At 40.1% G+C, this 24,325-nt stretch overlaps 1 protein-coding gene across 5 annotated transcripts in view; it reads right to left on the bottom strand.

The window, feature by feature from the left end:
- Window positions 1-1,799: 1,799 nt before the first annotated feature.
- The window catches only part of LOC139765852 (uncharacterized), a 323,832-nt gene continuing 301,306 nt past the window's right edge, over window positions 1,800-24,325 (bottom strand). For all 5 annotated transcript variants that reach the window (XM_071693730.1, XM_071693707.1, XM_071693717.1 and 2 more), the window contains 3 exons: window positions 7,616-7,748; window positions 6,492-6,735; window positions 1,800-3,190 (listed from right to left, as the gene is read on the bottom strand). In XM_071693730.1, the coding sequence (XP_071549831.1) occupies window positions 2,987-3,190; window positions 6,492-6,735; window positions 7,616-7,748 (581 nt within the window). In that variant the 3' untranslated portion in view covers window positions 1,800-2,986. The remainder of the gene's footprint in view (window positions 3,191-6,491; window positions 6,736-7,615; window positions 7,749-24,325) is intronic.

The raw sequence follows: 24,325 nt of genomic DNA, 5'->3' as shown, positions 1-24,325 counted from the left end.
AGTTTTTATCAAGGATGTAAGGCGTGTGTACGAGTTGGAGGAGAGGAAAGTAATTGGTTCCCAGTGAATGTCAGTTTGCGGCAGGGTTTTGTGATGTCTCCGTGGATGTGTATTTGTTTATGGATGGGATTGTCAGGGAGGTGAATGCAAGAGTTTTGAAGAGAGGGGCAAGTATGCAAACATTGTGGATGAGAGGGCTTGGGAAGTGAGTCAGTTGTTGATTGCTGATGATACTGCACTGGTGGCTGATTTGGGTGAGAAACTGCAGAAGTTGGTGACTGAGTTTAGTAAAAAGCGTGAAAGAAGAAAGCACAGAGTAAATATGAATAAGAGCAAGGTTATGTTCAGTAGGGTTGAGGGACAAGTTAATCGGTAGGTAAGTTTGAATGGAGAAAAACTGGAGGAAGTGAAGTGTTTTAGATATCTGGGAATGGAGTTAGCAGCAGATGGAACCCTGGTAGCGGAAGTGAGTCACAGGGTGGGGGAGGAGGCAAAGGTTTTGGGAGCATTAAAGAATGTGTGGAAGGCGAAAACGTTATCTCGGAGAGCAAAAATGGGTATGTTTGAAGGAATGGTGGTTCCAACAATGTTATATGGTTGCGAGGCATGGGCTATAGATAAGGTTGTGCGGAGGAGGGTGGACGTGTTGGAAAGGAAATGTTTGAGGACAATATGTGGTGTGAGGTGGTTTGACCGAGTAAGCAGTGAAAGGGTAAGAGAGATGTGTGGTAATATAAAGAGTGTGGTTGAGAGAGCAGAAGAGGATGTATTGAAATGGTTTGATCACATGGAGAGAATGAGTGAGGAAAGATGGACAAAGAGGATATATGTGTCAGAGGAGAAGGGATGAAGTGAAAAAGATTTTGAGTGATCAGGGCTGGAACATATAGGAGGGTGAAAGGTGTGCAAGGAATAGAGTGAATTGGAACAATGTGTATACCAGGGTCGACATGCTGTCAATGGATTGAACCAAGGCATGTGAAGCATCTGGGGTAAACCATAGAAAGTTTTGTGGGGCCTGGATGTGGAAAGGGAGCTGTGGTTTTGGTGCATTACACATGACAGCTAGAGACTGTGAACAAATGTGTGGGGGGAGGGGATGTGCTGTTTGATGTGTGGCAGGATGGCGACAGGAATGGATGAAGGCAGTAAGTATGAATGTGTATATGTCTGTGTATGTATACGTTGAAATGTATAGGTGTGCATATGGGGGCGTTTATGTATATGCATTTTTTCATCTGTTTACCTTGTGTCAACTTGCTAACACGGGAGACAGCGACCAAGTATAATAATGTATAAAGTTGGTTGGAACGTTAGACATGAGCATTAGGTAGAAACATTACATGGAGGCCTAGGTAGGAGTAGATTGGAACATTAAGCAGACACATTACATAGAAATATCCTGTAGAAAAATTATTTAGAATTGCTTTCTGCAATGCAGTTCACCAGTTATGGAGTCTCTTCTTGCCAGTGGCCACCTATTGAGGAAGTTGGGTGCCAGAGACAGATAGATGGATAGATATACATAAATCCAACCTTCACTTTTCCATAATTGTCATGTTTAGGGGATGGCACGTTTGTAGTTTTTTAAAGTATTGCATGCTTTGGTAGGTATGTTTCATGGGGTTAAGTTTTTCCCAAGCATTTTGTCTTTCATCAGGGTTTCCTGTTGTTGATTTCATGGCCCATTATATCAAGGTGTAATGCCAGTTTGCTTTGTTTTTGCTGGTGCTTTTTGTATTTACAACACTAACCTACTCTTTTCCTGAACACTACAAGGTTTAAAGGATAAAAAAAAATTGTTTTACATGTGTTTATGCATATAAGATATGACAAAATGGAGTCACAGGCAGTGCAACGACCATAAATATCTAACTCTATCAATTTATAAAACATTCTTCTGTACAATACACTAGTCTCAAACAAGAAGGAAACAAGTCCGTGAAATAATATATAATTATATACTCTTTAATTTTACTTTGGGAGAAGGACTTGCCCTAAATGCTTGAGAATAAATAAAGCAACCATGGAGCCCTCCTGTACAGTGTAATGTCTATCATGTTCGTTCATTCAGACGCTTAAATTAAAAGAATGAAATTTTAATAACTAAAGATTAAATTTGTGTATTGTGTACCTCAAAAAAAAATCAGTATTTCTGAATGAATTGTGTTGCATTACGAACTAAACACCCTTCAAACAAAGTCAGTACCATAAAGCTGTATAACTGTATTTAGGAACAACTGAGAGTGCATATTTGAAAGTTCAAATCAAAATACCATGACCTCCATTCAACATATTCCAGCTGCTTTTCACAACTTTGCCTTTCATAACTTCCATTAACACTCTTATTCGCCATTTTGAATTGTGGCCAACATGGTAGAAAATAAGTTTTATTATTCATATAGAAAAAGTATATCTATGAGGGTTAACACACTGTCATGATTGCACAAGATTTTAAGATTACTTCATGTTAATGAGATCCATATTTAAAAATATTCAAGCACCACTCCCTTGGTAAATCTACCCTAGCCTGACAAAGATGCTTCATTAATATGGTAGATGGTAAATCATCCAATATATCATATTCTGCCATTAACACTGGCATGTACATTCATGATCACTTTTACAAAATCTCTACATTCAAAATCTAACCTTTGAAAATGTGAAAAATACCTTAAACCTACATAACGGCAGTGCAGAAACGTCACAGTCAGGGTATTACCTCAAAATTAGACATTTTTTGTATGTACTTCCCATCTTAAGTACTAATCTTTATTTACAATAGATACCAATATCTGACTTTAATAAGTGGAAGGACACCGAGTTAATTCAGAGAGGACTGGAAAAAGATCTGATAAAGAGCAAAGCCTTGATGATTAACATGTAAACCAACATGAATACAATAACCCAAACATATGATTAAATTTATCACATTTGTCTTGCTCTTCTTAAAGCATCTTAATTATATTAGTAAGTTTTGTACTAATTAAGTTTCTTTTCTGTCACCCCTCATGGACTCAATCTTGGCACAGATTTTAAGAGCAGGTCCAAGTTTCATAGACATGGCTGACATTAGATGGTCAGCTTTTAAAAGCATCAATGCCTGGCCATCAATCTCCTGAAGTGCAAAATCTTCTGCATATTCTTTACAGCCTGGAAGGTTCTGTATGAAGTCGACCACATCTTTTACCTAGAAAAATTAAAGAAAGATGTTAAAACTTTTTTGAACCTTAAATCTCGCTAAGAATCCCATAGTCTTTTTCCCCTGTGCTTACAAGAATAACATGCCATGATAAGATAGCATCTGGAACTGACAAACAAACTATCATTTGCACTCATCCAGTCTCAAACTGTTATGCATTGTATAATGGACCAGACTGTGCCATCCAGAACCCAAGCCCCACAGGCTACTTCATCAATTACCTAGACTGCCTCATATACCCTACTTTTCCTTGTTTACAGTACACTGTTCTCATAAACATTCTTTATCCTTGCTCAATCAGGTTCTAATACAGAAAAATCTTAATTCATCCTCTCCACATACTTACACCTTTTCAGTATAACCAGGTTAGCCCTATGAATCGAACGCTCACTACCTCACCTAATGTCGTTTCTTACAAGATCAACATGCTACACACCTCGTGATGTACTAAGACACTTTATTTCTAGCACATCCACACTCCCCCTTTGTCTTAAGGTATTCAACTTCCAGAACATCCATCCTCTTCCTTTAACCCTTTGGACATCTTGTGCAATTGCAGCTAAATGAATATCCAGTAATATTAAATGCTGTGTTTGAGTTTTCTTTACAATCGTGAAAAAGTATGTCCTCTACTGAAGTGTTTAATGACACCCCTCAAGGGTGTGAAATATATGCAACACCAAATTTACTGCCAACAATGCACAAGGGAGGGAATATGACACCAAGACCATCCAAAGCTATTCTCCATTTTCAAGCAATATGTTATGTAAATGTGTTTTCTATTTATGTATCACAGTACTGTGCTAGAATACTGATACTGTACGATATAGTTTTTCTATTATGGCCATCCCTTAGAAGGAAGTTCTCCTAGATGTAAATTTAATAAAGTTTATTTTGTCTGTATTTCATAAGTGTGGTGTAATAAAATGGCATAACTGTACTTTACATACTTATTTACCCAACATTAAGCTAAATCATACCAACATGGTTAAGTCAATGTTTTCCATGAAGTGAAAAACTGTATATGTATATTTATAATGACTATTTATCATACTTGATCGCCATTTCTTGCATTAGCAAGGTAGTGCTAAGAATCAGACAAAGAATGCCATCCAGTCACACACACAGAGGACTGAGCCTTTGACTGGGCCCACTTCTCTGTTCCTTCTTTTGAAAAATTAAAAATAAGGGGAGGATTTCCACCACCCCCCAGCTCCCTCCCCTTTTAGTCAGTCCACTCCCTCATACCTAAAACATTTCTTTTTCTCCATTTAAACTTACATCCCAACTACCTTGTCTCTCAACCTTCTCCTTTCACACACTTTTCCAAATTCAGTCAGCCATTTTTGCAGAGTCTCACTAGAATCAGCCATCAATGCTGTATCATCAGCAAACATCAACTGACTCACTTCCAAGACCCCTCTCATCCCAAATAGACAGCATACTCACCCCTCTCTCCAGAACTTGCATGTACCTCTCTCACTACCACATCCAAAAACAAATTAAACAGCCATGGTGACATCACACATCCTTACTGCAGACTGACCTTCGCTGTGAACTAATTACTCTCCTCTCTTCCTACTTGTACACATGCCTTACACCCTTAATGAAAACTCACTGCTTCTAGCAGCTTACCTTCCACAAAGCATCTCTATCAACCCTATCATTTACCTTCTCCAGATCCATTAATGCCACATACAAATCCATCTATTTTTCTATATCTCACATTCTTCAAAACAAACACCTGATCCACACATCCTCAACCACTTCCAAAACCACACTGCTCCTCCTCAATCTGATGCTGTGTATATGCCTTCATCCTCACCATCAATAGCCTCCCATATAATTTTCCAGATATACTCCACAAATTTATGCAAGGGCCATGAAACAAATGTCCATAAACAGATCCTTCTCAGATTCACCTTAACTAGGTGCCACTTGCATACAGTAACTTCCATTTACCCAAATCAACCATAACACCTGGCATTGCTAGACTCCGCCAGTTTATATTTCACCACGTGAAAAGTCACCTCTGGTGAGGTTGTATCAAGGTACAATCTCATCAAAGAGCTTCTCATTCCAAAGGAGTCCATCCTTTCCTGTAATGGACTCCAGCACAACCTAGAGGCTGAAGGAGCCCCTGGAGAAGGGGTCCTGGGTTTACAGAACAATAACAACAATAACCCCTTGAAATATGGGAGAAAGAATAATGTACATGTATTCTCTTCATGTCCTGTATTACTTTCCAAAAGAAGGAACAGAGCAAGGTGACATGTAAGAAAATTTCCCTTTAAGACTGTCATCGGTTCTTGATGCTACTTCACTCCAGTGGGAAATGGCAAGCATGTATTTAAAAAGAATAATAATAATGATCTGTAACACCTTCCATAAAGCATCTAGGTTAACCCTATCATGAGCTTCTAATCCATAAGTGTTACATATTAGTTACTAAATTTCTTCAAGTTTTTCTAAACATTCTTTAAAGCAAACGTTTCCTCTTACTCAATCTCTATTGGTATCTCTGTGAACTGGTCACTTTTCTATGCTCAACCCACTTAGCCACTTCTTTCTCAGGTATATTATTTCCTTTCTTAGACCCACCACCAAGTCTCACTCTCACCTTCGCCAAAAAATGATCAGATATTCCATCTCCCACCCCTTTCAGCATGATAACACCTACTAACTTCTAATTGCACATATATTAATCACAGACAATGATTAACCCAAACCCCATTCACCCATGCATGCTTTACATGCATTTTTTCTTATGCATTGCTGATCACCTTTCCTTTTTTGACAGACAACATAACAGTTTTCTCCATTTTCATTCCCAGCAGAGACCTCCATAGCCCACAGTTATGTCATACCCATGTTGCCGCTTCATCGGCCCCTGCATCCAAAACACTCGATAACTTCTTCCCTAAGTGCACTGATTTCTTCTCCAATCCTCTTACTGTCTGTTGCTGCAGCACATGTGATCAACACATACAATCTCCTTTCATAGTGACCCACTTTAATCTTCAACCCATTTCCTTGCAGTCCTTGACAAAGTCCGAGAGATCAGAAGAGCCTCCCCTTCCTTAGCTCTTGTCCTGTCACACACTCTAAAACTTCATTACTCTACTATCTTACCATCACCATCCACATTCAGAAACCCCAGAAAAAAATTACATTGCTTCTTCCTTTGTTCCTTTTGTTTACCTTCTACAGCATACCTGAGTATGTGGGTAGTACATTTTCTCCCCTACCATTAAAGATAATAAAACAAATTATTACGATGATGTCTTACCGTCCACTTAAGGATGTCTACTCTCTGAGTTTTGGATGGAGATTCAACAGTTGCTGTTCCATCACCTTCCACATTTGCCCCATCAACTTCCATTTCTGATGCCTCTGCTTCTTGAAGTTCAGGTGCCATTAACTGGGGAGCACCATCAGTTTCTTCCATGCCACCATCCTCACGTATTCGTTTACTGGGTGACTCCTCTGGATTTTTGAAGAGGCCAATTCTTTTTGAACACCCAACATTGTACCTGCGAGAGTCAATTTATCAGGCCAAAATACATTTTGTTTCAAAATCTGAATATACCACAAAAAGAAGCTCATACATGATATGATAATGTAAATTATTTTATATTACTTCCTCTGACTAACAAGTACCAAAAACTTAAACCACAATTTTTTTTAATACATATAATCATTTGAATACTTAATAACCAGACATAATAACCCCAATCAATATGGAAATTCCAAGAATTCTATTTAGCATGAAGAATGATGAGGTTTTCAAGGAAATCTGTTTCCATAAAATTACAAAAAATGGCTTATTTTTCAGGCCAAAGAACTTTTTGTTTCATAACTGTAATATAATATCGTGAGAGGCTTTTATAATTGAAATGATAATGTAAATTATATCATAATGCTTCTTTAGCTCATAAATACCAAATAAAGATGAAACATCAAGAATAGGGCCTATACTGAGGTTTAATTTAGAAGCAAATTTATTCAAAAAAGAAAAATAGCAAAAAAATCGATTGAAAAAAATGTAAAAATCTCGTAATGCTTCCTCTGAACAAAATATATCAAATGAATATATAAAGCAGCATGAGAAATTGGCCTGATAGTGAGTTTCTGAAGGAAATCTATTTTCCAAAAGAAAAATGGCAAAAAAATGCACAAGTGACAGTTGAAGGTAGTTTTCAGGCGAAAATTCTGTTTCAAACCTGAAATATAAAGAAATGCTTTCATACTTGAAAGAGCAATGTTAGATACCTCATTATGTTTCCCTTTGCTGACAAGTGCAGAAAAATGGTGGAATAATTATGAAAAATCTTACACGTAATCTTTCAAATCCTTAATACATACTGAAGCAAACAAAATATTTCTTACTTCCTATACAAATTGATGGTATACCTTTTAGCACATGATGTACTGCAAAACCTCTTAGATCTCTTAAATTTGGAGCGTAAATCAGTCTTGCCACAAAATTCACATTTAGCAGTGTCTCCCTTTGGTGAAGTTGAGGTTTGTTCAGCAGTCTTCTTTCCTATAAATAAAGAAAACATATGTCCATGAGCTGTTTTCCTACTTCTCCAATACCAAAATTCTAAAAACATTTAGGGTGAACAAGCTCATACAAAAATATATATATTGAAATATTAAACAAAACTGAACATACTTATTCATATATGATATGGGACAGAGTCCACCATAAGCCCAATGAACTTACTGAATTTAACCCATTCAAAACGGGCAACACCTAAAATAACTCATGTTAACTGCTGGGTGCTGCCAGATATGGCAACATTTGGATATTATGCCAGATAAAGGGCTAATTGCTTATTGCATATACTAGTCAGATGCCAGCAAAATGTTGGAAGGGAGAGTGCAATGCACTCTCTGCTGTTCACTCTTTGGCCCCTGGCCACTGCTAGACACAGAGTATACCAAGTTTTCCCCTCTCTACATACTTTTTTCTTTTACTTTCATTGTGCTAAAAAGTGAGGGTCCTTTAGTATTTCCATTAGTACAAATGAAAGTATAAAAAAATGGAAAGGGAAAAACTCAAAAGTACATTCATGCATCTGGGATTGCTAATGGAAATGCCCCTCCAAGTACACTTTAACCCTTCCATAAAGTCATAAGAGCTACGAGAAAAAAAATTCCTTCCCTCCAGTTTTTACTTTTCCAAACAAAGGAACAGAGAAAAGGGCTAACCCCTCAAAAGCTTGGTTCTCTCTTCTTGATGCTACATCAGTAAAGTGGGAAAAGGCAAATATGTATGAAAAAAAAATTATATATATATATATATATATATATATATATATATATATATATATATATATATATTATATTATATATATATATATATATATATATATATATATATATATATATATATATTATATTATATATATATATATATATATATATATATATATATATATATAGGAAGAGAGGAAAGTGATTGGTTCTCAGTGAATGTAGGTTTGCGGCAGGGGTGTGTGATGTCTCCATGGTTGTTTAATTTGTTTATGGATGGGGTTGTAAGGGAGGTAAATGCAAGAGTCCTGGAAAGAGGGGCAAGTATGAAGTCTGTTGGGGATGAGAGAGCTTGGGAAGTGAGTCAGTTGTTGTTCGCTGATGATACAGCGCTGGTGGCTGATTCATGTGAGAAACTGCAGAAGCTGGTGACTGAGTTTGGTAAAGTGTGTGGAAGAAGAAAGTTGAGAGTAAATGTGAATAAGAGCAAGGTTATTAGGTACAGTAGGGGTGAGGGTCAAGTCAATTGGGAGGTGAGTTTGAATGGAGAAAAACTGGAGGAAGTGAAGTGTTTTAGATATCTGGGAGTGGATCTGTCAGCGGATGGAACCATGGAAGCGGAAGTGGATCATAGGGTGGGGGAGGGGGCGAAAATTTTGGGAGCCTTGAAAAATGTGTGGAAGTCGAGAACACTATCTCGGAAAGCAAAAATGGGTATGTTTGAGGGAATAGTGGTTCCAACAATGTTGTATGGTTGCGAGGCGTGGGCTATGGATAGAGATGTGCGCAGGAGGATGGATGTGCTGGAAATGAGATGTTTGAGGACAATGTGTGGTGTGAGGTGGTTTGATCGAGTAAGTAACGTAAGGGTAAGAGAGATGTGTGGAAATAAAAAGAGCGTGGTTGAGAGAGCAGAAGAGGGTGTTTTGAAATGGTTTGGGCACATGGAGAGAATGAGTGAGGAGAGATTGACCAAGAGGATATATGTGTCGGAGGTGGAGGGAACGAGGAGAAGAGGGAGACCAAATTGGAGGTGGAAAGATGGAGTGAAAAAGATTTTGTGTGATCGGGGCCTGAACATGCAGGAGGGTGAAAGGAGGGCAAGAAATAGAGTGAATTGGAGTCATGTGGTATACAGGGGTTGACGTGCTGTCAGTGGATTGAAGCAAGGCATGTGAAGCGTCTGGGGTAAACCATGGAAAGCTGTGTAGGTATGTATATTTGCGTGTGTGGACGTGTGTATGTACATGTGTATGGGGGGGGGGGGGTTGGGCCATTTCTTTCGTCTGTTTCCTTGCGCTACCTCGCAAACGCGGGAGACAGCGACAAAGTATAAAAAAAAAAAAAAAAAAAAAAAAAAAAAAAAAATATATATATATATATATATATATATATATATATATATATATGTCCTCTGTTCTTAACGCTACCTCGCTATCGCGGGAAATGGCGAATAGTATGAAAAGAAAAAAAAGATATATATATATATATATATATATATATATATATATATATATATATATATATATATATATATATATATATATATATCTTTTTTTTCTTTTCATACTATTTGCCATTTCCCGTGATAGCGAGGTAGCGTTAAGAACAGAGGACTGGGCCTTTGAGGGAATATCCTCACCTGGCCCCCTTCTCTGTTCCTTCTTTTGGAAAATTAAAAAAAACGAGAGGGGAGGATTTCCAGCCCCCCTGCTCCCTTCCCTTTTAGTCGCCTTCTACGACACGCAGGGAATACGTGGGAAGTATTCTTTCTCCCCTATCCCCAGGGATAATATATATATATATATATATATATATGGGTGTGCATGGGTATATAATTATGTGTCTGTGTGTGTATATATATGTGTACATTGAGATGTATAGGTATGTATATTTGAGTGGGTGGACGTGTATGTATATACATGTGTATGGGGGTGGGTTGGGCCATTTCTTTCGTCTGTTTCCTTGCGCTACCTCGCAAACACGGGAGACAGCAACAAAGCAAGCAAAAAAAAAAAATATATATATATATATATATATATATATATATATATATATATATCGTAGAAGGCGACTAAAAGGGGAGGGAGCGGGGGGCTAGAAATCCTCCCCTCTCAATTTTTTTTAATTTTCCAAAAGAAGGAACAGAGAAGGGGGCCAGGTGAGGATATTCCCTCAGTGGCCCAGTTCTCTGTTCTTAACGCTACCTCGCTAACGCGGGAAATGGCGAATAGTTTGAAAAAAAAAAAATATATATATATATATATATATATATATATATATATATATATACCTACCTAATAAGAGCAAGGTTATTAGGTACAGTAGGGTTGAGGGTTAAGTCAATTGGGAGGTAAGTTTGAATGGAGCAAAACTGGAGGAAGTAAAGTGTTTTAGATATCTGGGAGTGGATCTGGCAGCGGATGGAACCATGGAAGCGGAAGTGGATCATAGGGTGGGGGAGGGGGCGAAAATCCTGGGAGCCTTGAAGAATGTGTGGAAGTCGAGAACATTATCTCGGAAAGCAAAAATGGGTATGTTTGAAGGAATAGTGGTTCCAACAATGTTGTATGGTTGCGAGGCGTGGGCTATGGATAGAGTTGTGCGCAGGAGGATGGATGTGCTGGAAATGAGATGTTTGAGGACAATGTGTGGTGTGAGGTGGTTTGATCGAGTAAGTAATGTAAGGGTAAGAGAGATGTGTGGAAATAAAAAGAGCGTGGTTGAGAGAGCAGAAGAGGGTGTTTTGAAATGGTTTGGGCACATGGAGAGAATGAGTGAGGAAAGATTGACCAAGAGGATATATGTGTCGGAGGTGGAGGGAACGAGGAGAAGTGGGAGACCAAATTGGAGGTGGAAAGATGGAGTGAAAAAGATTTTGTGTGATCGGGGCCTGAACATGCAGGAGGGTGAAAGGAGGGCAAGGAATAGAGTGAATTGGATTGATGTGGTATACCGGGGTTGACATGCTGTCAGTGGATTGAATCAGGGCATGTGAAGCGTATGGGGTAAACCATGGAAAGCTGTGTAGGTATGTATATTTGCGTGTGTGGACGTGTGTTGGAACCACTATTCCTTCAAACATACCCATTTTTGCTTTCCGAGATAATGTTCTCGACTTCCACACACACACACACACACACACACACACACACACACATATATATATATATATATATATATATATATATATATATATATATATATATATATAGGGGATACAGGAGAAAGAATACTTCACATGTATTCCTGCATATTGTAGAAGGTGACAAAAGGGGGCTGGAAACCCACCCCCTTGTATCTATATTTCTAAAAGGGGAAACAGGAGTCATGCCAGGAGTGCTCATCCTCCTCGAAGACTCAGATTGGGGTGTCTAAATGTGACTGGATGTAACCAAGAATAGAAAAAGGGATGGATAGGTAGTATGTGATAGCATGTAAGAAAGTAAATTCTAGATTAATGTGGGTAAAACTGAAAGTGGATGGAGAGAGATGGGTTATTATTGGTCCCTATGCACCTGGTCATGAGAAGAAAGATCATGAGAAGCAAGTGTTTTGGGAGCAGCTGAGTGAGTGTATTAGCAGCTTTGATGCACAAGACCGGGTTATAGTGATGGGTAATTTGAATGCAAAGGTGAGTAATGTGGTAGTTGAGGGTATAGTTGGTGTACATGGGGTGTTCAGTGTTGTAAATGGAAATGGTGAAGAGCTTGTAGATTTGTGTGCTGAAAAAGGACTGGTGATTGGGAATACCTGGTCTAAAAAGAGAGATATACATAAGTATACGAATGTAAGTAGGAGAGATGGCCAGAGAGTGTTACTGGATTACATGTTAATTGATAGGTGCATGAAAGAGAGACTTTTGGATGTTAATGTGCAGAGAGGGACAACTGGAGGGATGTCTCATCATTATCTTGTGGAGGTGAAGGTGAAGATTTGCAGAGGTTTTCAGAAAAGACGAGAGAATGTTGGGGTGAAGAGAGTGGTGAAAGTAGCTTGGAAAGAAGACTTGTGTGAGGAAGTAACAGGAGAGATTGAGAACAGAATGGAAAAAGTTGAGAGCAAATGACATAAGGGGAGTGGGGGAGGAATGTGATGTATTTAAGGAAGTAGTGATGGCTTGCGTAAAACATGCCTGTGGCATGAGAAAGGTGGAAGGTGGGCAGATTGGAAAGGGTAGTGAGTGGTGGGATGAAGAGGCAAGATTGTTAGTGAAATAGAAGAAAGAGGTGTTTATACAATTTTTGCAAGTAGTGCAAATGATTGGGAGATGTATAAAAGAAAGAGGCAGGAGGTCAAAAGAAAGGTGCAAGAGGTGAAAAAGAGGGCAAATGAGAGCTGGGGTGAGAGAGTCTCATTAAATTTTGGAAAAAAAAAAAAAGATGTTTTGTAAGGCAGTAAATGAAGTGTGTAAGACAAGAGAAGAAATGGGAACTTCAGTGAAGGGGCAAATGGGGAGGTAATAACAAGTAGTGATGAAGTGAGAAGGAAGTGGAGTGAATGTTTTTGGAATATTGTTGAATGTGTTTGATGATAAACTGGCAGATATAGTCCTCTCAACAACCTCAGACTTTACTCCCAAGACATTCCCAAACCACTCTTCCCCTTTACCCTTGAGCTTCATTTCACTCAGAGCCAAAGCATCCAGGTTCCTTTCCTCAAACATACTACCTGTCTCTCCTTTTTTCTTATCTTGGCTACATCCACACACATTTAGACACCCCAACCTGAGCCTTTGAGGAGGATGAGCACTCTATGCATGACTCCTTCTGTTTCCCCTTTTAGAAAGTCAAAATAAAAGGAGGGGTGGGTTTCTAGCCCCCTGCTCCTGTCCCCTTTAGTCACCTTCTGCAACAGGCGGGGAATAAGTGAGAAGTAATCTTTCTCCCCTATCCCAATGCGGCAGGTTTGGATGGTATTGTAGTGGAATTTATTAAAAAAGGGGGTGACTGTGTTGTCAACTGATTGGTAAGGATATTCAATGTATGTATGGTTAATGTTCAAGTGCCTGAGGATTGGCAAAAGACACAGTGCCATTGTACAAAGGGACAGGGGATAAAATTGAGGGTTCAAATTACTGAGGTATAAGTTTGTTGGATATTCCTGGGAAATTATATGTGAGGGTATTGATTGAGAGGGTAGAAGCATGTACAGGCATCAGATTGGGGAAGGGCAGTGTGGTTTCAGAAGTCGTAAAGGAAGTGTAGATCAGGTGTTTGCTTTGAAGGACGTATGTGAGAAATACTTAGAAAAACAAATGGATTTGTATGTAGCATTTATGGATCTGGAGAAGGTAGATAATACAGTTGATAGAGATGCTTTGTGGAAGGTATTAAGAGTATATGGTTTGGGAGGTAAGTTGCTAGAAGCAGTGAAAAGTTTTTATCAAGGATGTAAGGCATGCGTGAGAGTAGGAAGAGAGGAAAGTGATTGGTTCCCAGTGAATGTCAGTTTGCAGTAGGGGTACGATATGTCTCTACGGTTGTTTAATTTGTTTATGGATGGGGTTGTAAGGGAGGTGAATGGAAGAATTTTGGAGAGAGGGGCAAGTATGCAGGCTGTTGCGGCTGAGAGGGCTTGGGAAGTGAGTCAGTTGTTGTTCGCTGATGATACAGCACTGGTGGCTGATTCAGGTGAGAAACTGCAGAAGTTGGTGACTTAGTTTGGTAAAGTGTGTGAAAGAAGAAAGCTGAGAGTAAATGTGAATAAGAGCAAGGTTATTTGGTTCAGTAGGGTCGAGGGACAAGTTGATATGGAGGTAAGTTAAAATGGAGAAAAACCGGAGGAAGTGAAGTGTTTTAGATATCTGGGAGTGGATTTTTGCAGCAGACTGAACCATGGAAGTGGAAGTGAGTCACAGGGTGGGGGAGGGGGCGAAGGTTCTGGGAGTGTTGAAGAATGTGTGGAAGGCGAGAACGTTATCTCGGAGAGCAAAAATGGGTGTTTGAAGGAATAGTGGTTGTAACAATGTTATATGGTTGCAAGGCACGAGCTATAGATAGGGTAGTGCTGAGGAGGGTGGATATGTTGGAAATGAAATATCTAAAACATTTCACTTCCTCCAGTTTTTCTCCATTCAGACTCATCTCCCAAATGACTTGTCACTCAACCCTACTGAACCTAATAAACTTGCTTTAATTCACATTTACTCTCAGCTTCCTTCTTTCACACACTTTACCAAACTCAGTCACCAGCTTCTGCAGTTTCTCACCCAAATCAGCCACCAGCACAGTATCATCAGCGAACAACAACTGACTCATTTTCCAAGCCCTCTCATCCACAACAGACTGCATACTTGCCCCTCTCTCCAAAACTCTTGCATTCACCTCTCACCACCCCATCCATAAACAAATTAAACAACCATGAAGACATCACGCACCCCTGCCGCAGACCGACATTCACTGAGAACCAATCACTTTCCTCTCTTCCTACTCATATACATGCCTTCCATCCTTGATAAAAACTTTTCCCTGCCTCTAGCAAACTGACTCACACCCCATATACTCTTAATACCTTCCACAGAGTATCTCTATCAACTCTATTATATGCCTTCTCCAGATCCATAAATGCTACATACAAATCACTTTGTTTTTCTAAGTATTTCTCACATACATTTTTCAAAGCAAACACCTGATCCACACTCTACCACTTCTGAAACCACACTGCGCTGAAGAATGTGTGGCAGGCGAGAACATTATCTCGGAGCAAAAATGGGTATGTCTGAAGGAATAGTAGTTCCAACAATGTTATATGCGATGTAGAAGGCGACTAAAAGGGGAGGGAGCGGGGGGCTAGAAATCCTCCCCTCTCAATTTTTTTTAATTTTCCAAAAGAAGGAACAGAGAAGGGGGCCAGGTGAGGATATTCCCTCAGTGGCCCAGTTCTCTGTTCTTAACGCTACCTCGCTAACGCGGGAAATGGCGAATAGTTTGAAAAAAAAAAAATATATATATATATATATATATATATATATACCTACCTAATAAGAGCAAGGTTATTAGGTACAGTAGGGTTGAGGGTTAAGTCAATTGGGAGGTAAGTTTGAATGGAGCAAAACTGGAGGAAGTAAAGTGTTTTAGATATCTGGGAGTGGATCTGGCAGCGGATGGAACCATGGAAGCGGAAGTGGATCATAGGGTGGGGGAGGGGGCGAAAATCCTGGGAGCCTTGAAGAATGTGTGGAAGTCGAGAACATTATCTCGGAAAGCAAAAATGGGTATGTTTGAAGGAATAGTGGTTCCAACAATGTTGTATGGTTGCGAGGCGTGGGCTATGGATAGAGTTGTGCGCAGGAGGATGGATGTGCTGGAAATGAGATGTTTGAGGACAATGTGTGGTGTGAGGTGGTTTGATCGAGTAAGTAATGTAAGGGTAAGAGAGATGTGTGGAAATAAAAAGAGCGTGGTTGAGAGAGCAGAAGAGGGTGTTTTGAAATGGTTTGGGCACATGGAGAGAATGAGTGAGGAAAGATTGACCAAGAGGATATATGTGTCGGAGGTGGAGGGAACGAGGAGAAGTGGGAGACCAAATTGGAGGTGGAAAGATGGAGTGAAAAAGATTTTGTGTGATCGGGGCCTGAACATGCAGGAGGGTGAAAGGAGGGCAAGGAATAGAGTGAATTGGATCGATGTGGTATACCGGGGTTGACATGCTGTCAGTGGATTGAATCAGGGCATGTGAAGCGTATGGGGTAAACCATGGAAAGCTGTGTAGGTATGTATATTTGCGTGTGTGGACGTGTGTTGGAACCACTATTCCTTCAAACATACCCATTTTTGCTTTCCGAGATAATGTTCTCGACTTACACACACACACACACACACACACACACACACACATATATATATATATATATATATATATATATATATATATATATATATATATATATATATATATATAGGGGATACAGGAGAAAGAATACTTCACATGTATTCCTGCATATTGTAGAAGGTGACAAAAGGGGGCTGGAAACCCACCCCCTTGTATCTATATTTCTAAAAGGGGAAACAGGAGTCATGCCAGGAGTGCTCATACTCCTCGAAGACTCAGATTGGGGTGTCTAAATGTGACTGGATGTAACCAAGAATAGAAAAAGGGATGGATAGGTAGTATGTGATAGCATGTAAGAAAGTAAATTCTAGATTAATGTGGGTAAAACTGAAAGTGGATGGAGAGAGATGGGTTATTATTGGTCCCTATGCACCTGGTCATGAGAAGAAAGATCATGAGAAGCAAGTGTTTTGGGAGCAGCTGAGTGAGTGTATTAGCAGCTTTGATGCACAAGACCGGGTTATAGTGATGGGTAATTTGAATGCAAAGGTGAGTAATGTGGTAGTTGAGGGTATAGTTGGTGTACATGGGGTGTTCAGTGTTGTAAATGGAAATGGTGAAGAGCTTGTAGATTTGTGTGCTGAAAAAGGACTGGTGATTGGGAATACCTGGTCTAAAAAGAGAGATATACATAAGTATACGAATGTAAGTAGGAGAGATGGCCAGAGAGTGTTACTGGATTACATGTTAATTGATAGGTGCATGAAAGAGAGACTTTTGGATGTTAATGTGCAGAGAGGGACAACTGGAGGGATGTCTCATCATTATCTTGTGGAGGTGAAGGTGAAGATTTGCAGAGGTTTTCAGAAAAGACGAGAGAATGTTGGGGTGAAGAGAGTGGTGAAAGTAGGTGAGCTTGGAAAGAAGACTTGTGTGAGGAAGTAACAGGAGAGATTGAGAACAGAATGGAAAAAGTTGAGAGCAAATGACATAAGGGGAGTGGGGGAGGAATGTGATGTATTTAAGGAAGTAGTGATGGCTTGCGTAAAACATGCCTGTGGCATGAGAAAGGTGGAAGGTGGGCAGATTGGAAAGGGTAGTGAGTGGTGGGATGAAGAGGCAAGATTGTTAGTGAAATAGAAGAAAGAGGTGTTTATACGATTTTTGCAAGTAGTGCAAATGATTGGGAGATGTATAAAAGAAAGAGGCAGGAGGTCAAAAGAAAGGTGCAAGAGGTGAAAAAGAGGGCAAATGAGAGCTGGGGTGAGAGAGTCTCATTAAATTTTGGAAAAAAAAAAAAAGATGTTTTGTAAGGCAGTAAATGAAGTGTGTAAGACAAGAGAAGAAATGGGAACTTCAGTGAAGGGGCAAATGGGGAGGTAATAACAAGTAGTGATGAAGTGAGAAGGAAGTGGAGTGAATGTTTTTGGAATATTGTTGAATGTGTTTGATGATAAACTGGCAGATATAGTCCTCTCAACAACCTCAGACTTTACTCCCAAGACATTCCCAAACCACTCTTCCCCTTTACCCTTGAGCTTCATTTCACTCAGAGCCAAAGCATCCAGGTTCCTTTCCTCAAACATACTACCTGTCTCTCCTTTTTTCTTGTCTTGGCTACATCCACACACATTTAGACACCCCAACCTGAGCCTTTGAGGAGGATGAGCACTCTATGCATGACTCCTTCTGTTTCCCCTTTTAGAAAGTCAAAATAAAAGGAGGGGTGGGTTTCTAGCCCCCTGCTCCTGTCCCCTTTAGTCACCTTCTGCAACAGGCGGGGAATAAGTGAGAAGTAATCTTTCTCCCCTATCCCAATGCGGCAGGTTTGGATGGTATTGTAGTGGAATTTATTAAAAAAGGGGGTGACTGTGTTGTCAACTGATTGGTAAGGATATTCAATGTATGTATGGTTAATGTTCAAGTGCCTGAGGATTGGCAAAAGACACAGTGCCATTGTACAAAGGGACAGGGGATAAAACTGAGGGTTCAAATTACTGAGGTATAAGTTTGTTGGATATTCCTGGGAAATTATATGTGAGGGTATTGATTGAGAGGGTAGAAGCATGTACAGGCATCAGATTGGGGAAGGGCAGTGTGGTTTCAGAAGTCGTAAAGGATGTGTAGATCAGGTGTTTGCTTTGAAGGACCTATGTGAGAAATACTTAGAAAAACAAATGGATTTGTATGTAGCATTTATGGATCTGGAGAAGGTAGATAATACAGTTGATAGAGATGCTTTGTGGAAGGTATTAAGAGTATATGGTTTGGGAGGTAAGTTGCTAGAAGCAGTGAAAAGTTTTTATCAAGGATGTAAGGCATGCGTGAGAGTAGGAAGAGAGGAAAGTGATTGGTTCCCAGTGAATGTCAGTTTGCAGTAGGGGTACGATATGTCTCTACGGTTGTTTAATTTGTTTATGGATGGGGTTGTAAGGGAGGTGAATGGAAGAATTTTGGAGAGAGGGGCAAGTATGCAGGCTGTTGCGGCTGAGAGGGCTTGGGAAGTGAGTCAGTTGTTGTTCGCTGATGATACAGCACTGGTGGCTGATTCAGGTGAGAAACTGCAGAAGTTGGTGACTTAGTTTGGTAAAGTGTGTGAAAGAAGAAAGCTGAGAGTAAATGTGAATAAGAGCAAGGTTATTTGGTTCAGTAGGGTCGAGGGACAAGTTGATATGGAGGTAAGTTAAAATGGAGAAAAACCGGAGGAAGTGAAGTGTTTTAGATATCTGGGAGTGGATTTTTGCAGCAGACTGAACCATGGAAGTGGAAGTGAGTCACAGGGTGGGGGAGGGGGCGAAGGTTCTGGGAGTGTTGAAGAATGTGTGGAAGGCGAGAACGTTATCTCGGAGAGCAAAAATGGGTGTTTGAAGGAATAGTGGTTGTAACAATGTTATATGGTTGCAAGACACGAGCTATAGATAGGGTAGTGCTGAGGAGGGTGGATATGTTGGAAATGAAATATCTAAAACATTTCACTTCCTCCAGTTTTTCTCCATTCAGACTCATCTCCCAAATGACTTGTCACTCAACCCTACTGAACCTAATAAACTTGCTTTAATTCACATTTACTCTCAGCTTCCTTCTTTCACACACTTTACCAAACTCAGTCACCAGCTTCTGCAGTTTCTCACCCAAATCAGCCACCAGCACAGTATCATCAGCGAACAACAACTGACTCATTTTCCAAGCCCTCTCATCCACAACAGACTGCATACTTGCCCCTCTCTCCAAAACTCTTGCATTCACCTCTCACCACCCCATCCATAAACAAATTAAACAACCATGAAGACATCACGCACCCCTGCCGCAGACCGACATTCACTGAGAACCAATCACTTTCCTCTCTTCCTACTCATATACATGCCTTCCATCCTTGATAAAAACTTTTCCCTGCCTCTAGCAAACTGACTCACACCCCATATACTCTTAATACCTTCCACAGAGTATCTCTATCAACTCTATTATATGCCTTCTCCAGATCCATAAATGCTACATACAAATCACTTTGTTTTTCTCAGTATTTCTCACATACATTTTTCAAAGCAAACACCTGATCCACACTCTACCACTTCTGAAACCACACTGCGCTGAAGAATGTGTGGCAGGCGAGAACATTATCTCGGAGCAAAAATGGGTATGTCTGAAGGAATAGTAGTTCCAACAATGTTATATGGATGTAAGGCATGGGCTATAGATAGGGTTGTGCAGAGGAGGGTGGAAGTGTTGGAAATGAGATGTTTGAGGACAATATGTGGAGTGAGGTGGTTTGATCGAGTAAGTAATGAAAGGTTAAGAGAAATGTGTGGTAATAAAAGAGTGTGGTTGAGAGCAGAAATGGGTGTATTGGAATGGTTTAGTCACATGGAGAGAATAAGTGAGGAAAGATTGACAAAGAGGATATATGTTTCAGAGGTGGAGGGAATGAGGAGAAGTGGGAGACCAAATTGGAAGTGGAAGGATGAAGTGAAAAAGATTTTGAGCGATCGGGGCCTGAACATGCAGGAGGGTGAAAGGCGTGCAAGGAATAGAGTGAACTGGAACAATGTGGTATATCAGGGTTGATGTGCTGTCAATGGATTGAATCAGGGCATGTGAAGCATCTGGGGTAAACCATGAAAAGTTTTGTGGGGCCTGGATGTGGAAAGGGAGCTGTGGTTTCGGTGCATTATACATGACAGCTAGAGATTAAGTGTGAACGAACGTGGCCTTTGTTGCCTTTTCCCAGCAGTACCTCGCGCACACATGGGGGAGGGGTGTGCCATTTCGCGTGTGGTGGTGTGGCGACAGGAATGGATGAGGGCAGTAAGTATGAATATGTACATGTGTATATATGTATTTGTCTGTGTATATATGGGGATAGGGGAGAAAGAATACTTCCCACGTATTCCCTGCGTGTCGTAGAAGGCGACTAAAAGGGGAGGGAGCGGGGGGCTGGAAATCCTCCCCTCTCGTTTTTTTTTTTTTTTTTTAATTTTCCAAAAGAAGGAACAGAGAATTGGGCCAGGTGAGGGTATTCCCTCAAAGGCCCAGTCCTCTGTTCTTAACGCTACCTCACTAATGCGGGAAATGGCGAATAGTTTGAAAGAAAAAAGAAAGATATATATGTATGCATATGTTGAAATGTATAGGTATGAACATGTGCGTATGTGGGCGTGTATGTATATACATGTGTATGTGGGTAGGTTGGGCCATTCTTTCATCTGTTTCCTTGCGCTACCTTGCTAACGCAGGAGACAGCGACAAAGTATGATATATGAAATAAATAATATATATAATGTATATTTGCGTGTGTGGACGTATGTATATTCATGTGTATGGGGGGGGGTTGGGCCATTTCTTTCGTCTGTTTCCTTGCGCTACCTCGCAAACGCGGGAGACAGCGACAAAGTATAATAAATAAATAAATATAAATAAATATATATATATATATATATATATATAGGTACACCACCGATTTTCCGGCACTCATGGTTCCAAAGCCTTGTTGGATTAACCATTTTGCCGGACCATCCATGGTCACTTGATAATAATTCATCAACCCACCTCTAACCCACTAATTATACATCTTCCATATGTCTAAAGTATACCATGGACTGCTAGAAATTTAGATTAAACAAATATTAAATGCTTAAGCGCCCTAAGATGATACGTCTGTCCTTAGACTGTTTGAATCCAGTGGTGTATCTAGGGTATGGCAGGTGCCCTGGGCGCCACTTGAAGGGGGGCACCAGTGGCGTAATGGTGTCCTGGTTCCAGACAATGATTTGGATCTTAAAGATTTAGATTTCTTGACCATGAAAACATATCTTTGACATTTGGAATCACAATGATATCATTATTGGTTCAATAATTATTCACAAAAATTGATATTTCCATAATGGCGTCCTGGATCCAGACAATGATTCGGATCACTCCCAAAATCTAATCAATTGGTCCTTGTGTCATTTCAGACATTTCCTGAAAATTTCATCAAAATTTGTTCATAAAAGTCAAACAAACGCCAGTAAAAACATAATCTTGGCAGAGGTAATAAAAATAAAGAACATTGGTGTCATATGTTTGGAGAGGGGTGCAATTTTAGTGCTTGCCATGGGCGCTGTTTTCCCTAGGTATGCCCGTTTGAATCCTGTGGGGTCTTCTTCGTCTTCTGTTGTTAGTGTTTTCCTAGGTGTGCATTGCCAGAATAATGCAGTTTCATCTGCATTATACACCTGCTCAGGAATAAGGTGTTCGTCAGCTACGAGTTTTGCAAATTCATCCACATACTTGGCAGCTCCTTCATGGTTTGCAGACCACTTTTCTCCACACACTTTATTCATGGAAATTCCATGACGCTTCTTGAATCTTTGAAGCCATCCTTCACTATAGTCACGCTCATGTTGTAATTTAAGTTCTGTATGGAACAACTTAACCTGGTCCATTATCATGCTACCTGACAAGTCCAATCCATCACTTTGATGCTGTCGAAACCTTTCCATCATCACTCGATCATGCTCAGTACTCTTACCATCTTTCATAGTTTTTCTAATCGTCATTTGCTTCTTGGCATTGCTGTCTGCATAGAATTTCAATATTTTCTTCCTTTGCTTCTTTATATCATAAACAGTTAGTGAACCTATACTGTAGATGCCAACAGTTCTACTTTATCCTGGATTGATATGGACTGGTGTTTACATTTGACACCATGACTGACACTCTCATATGTCTTAGAAGCCATAGCTAGGGTTAAATTTCAGCAAAATAAACTAAGAATCTCACAGAATTGTGGTATCACCACCAACGACAGCAGTGTAAAGAATGTAAATAAGTGCGTCCTACACACAACGCCAACTGTGGCCGCCCCTTTACACTAGTCTGGTGGCTGATGTAATTTCAAGTTCTCTCATAATTTTGTCCAGACTAAAGGAGGTGCTGAACCATCAGTTGCCAGAAAACTGGTGGTGTACCTGTATATATATTATCCATGTGGACAGGAAAGAAAGAACACTTCCCACATATTCTCTACGTGTCATAAAGGGCGACTAAAAGGGGAGGGAATGGGAGGCTGGAAATCTTCACCTCCAGTTCTTACTTTTCCAAAAGAAGGAACAAAGAAGGGGCAAAGCGAGAATATTACCCTTTAAGGCTCAGTCCTCTGTTCTTAACGCTACCTCACTAATGTGAGAAATGGCGGCGAATATGTATGTATGTATGAAATACATGTATATTTTTTTCATACACACTCACCATTTCCCACATTAGTGAGGTAGCATTAAAGGGAATATCCTCACTTGGCCCCCTTCTCTGTTTCTTCTTTTGGAAAATTAAAAATGAGAGGGGAGGACTTCCAGTCCCCCAGTCCCTCACCTTTTAGTCACCTTCTACGAGGAGGGGAGGAAGGATACTTCCCATGTATTCCCTGTGTGTTGTATTAGGTGACAAAAAAAGGGAGGGGGGGGGGCTGTAAATCCTCCCATCCAATTTTTACTTTTCAAAAAAAAGGACAGAAAAAGGGAGTGAGGACTTTCCCTCTCAGGCTCAGTCATCTGTTCTTTATGCTACCTCATTAACACTGAAAATGGGGGATGTGTATGATATATATATATATATATATATATATATATATATATATATATATATATATATATATATTTTTTTTTTTTTGCTTTGTGGCTGTCTCCCGCGTTTGCGAGGTAGCGCAAGGAAACAGATGAAAGAAATGGCCCAACCCACCCCCATACACATGTATATACATACACATCCACACACACAAATATACATACCTACACAGCTTTCCATGGTTTACCCCAGACGCTTCACATGCCCTGATTCAATCCACTGACAGCACGTCAACCCCGGTATACCACATTGCTCCAATTCACTCTATTCCTTGCCCTCCTTTCACCCTCCTGCATGTTCAGGCCCCGATCACACAAAATCTTTTTCACTCCATCTTTCCACCTCCAATTTGGTCTCCCTCTTCTCCTCGTTCCCTCCACCTCCGACACATATATCCTCTTGGTCAACCTTTCCTCACTCATTCTCTCCATGTGCCCAAACCATTTCAAAACACCCTCTTCTGCTCTCTCAACCACGCTCTTTTTATTTCCACACATCTCTCTTACCCTTACGTTACTTACTCGATCAAACCACCTCACACCACACATTGTCCTCAAACTTCTCATTTCCAGCACATCCATCCTCCTGCGCACCACTCCATCCATAGCCCACGCCTCGCAACCATACAACATTGTTGGAACCACTATTCCTTCAAACATACCCATTTTTGCTTTCCAAGATAATGTTCTCGACTTCCACACATTCTTCAAGGCTCCCAGAATTTTAATTTGTTTATGGATGGGGTTGTTAGGGAGGTGAATGCAAGAGTTTTGGAAAGAGGGGCAAGTAAGAAGTCTGTTGGGGATGAGAGAGCTTGGGAAGTGAGTCAGTTGTTGTTCACTGATGATACAGCACTGGTGTCTGATTCATGTGAGAAACTGCAGAAGCTGGTGACTGAGTTTGGTAAAGTGTGTGAAAGAAGAAAGTTAAGAGTAAATGTGAATAAGAGCAAGGTAATTAGGTACAGTAGGGTTGAGGGTCAAGTCAATT

Source organism: Panulirus ornatus, chromosome 4 (assembly GCF_036320965.1).
Source record: "Panulirus ornatus isolate Po-2019 chromosome 4, ASM3632096v1, whole genome shotgun sequence".
Taxonomy (NCBI): domain Eukaryota; kingdom Metazoa; phylum Arthropoda; class Malacostraca; order Decapoda; family Palinuridae; genus Panulirus; species Panulirus ornatus.
Note: the sequence above shows the minus strand (reverse complement) of the source record. Positions and strands in the feature narration are given on the sequence as shown.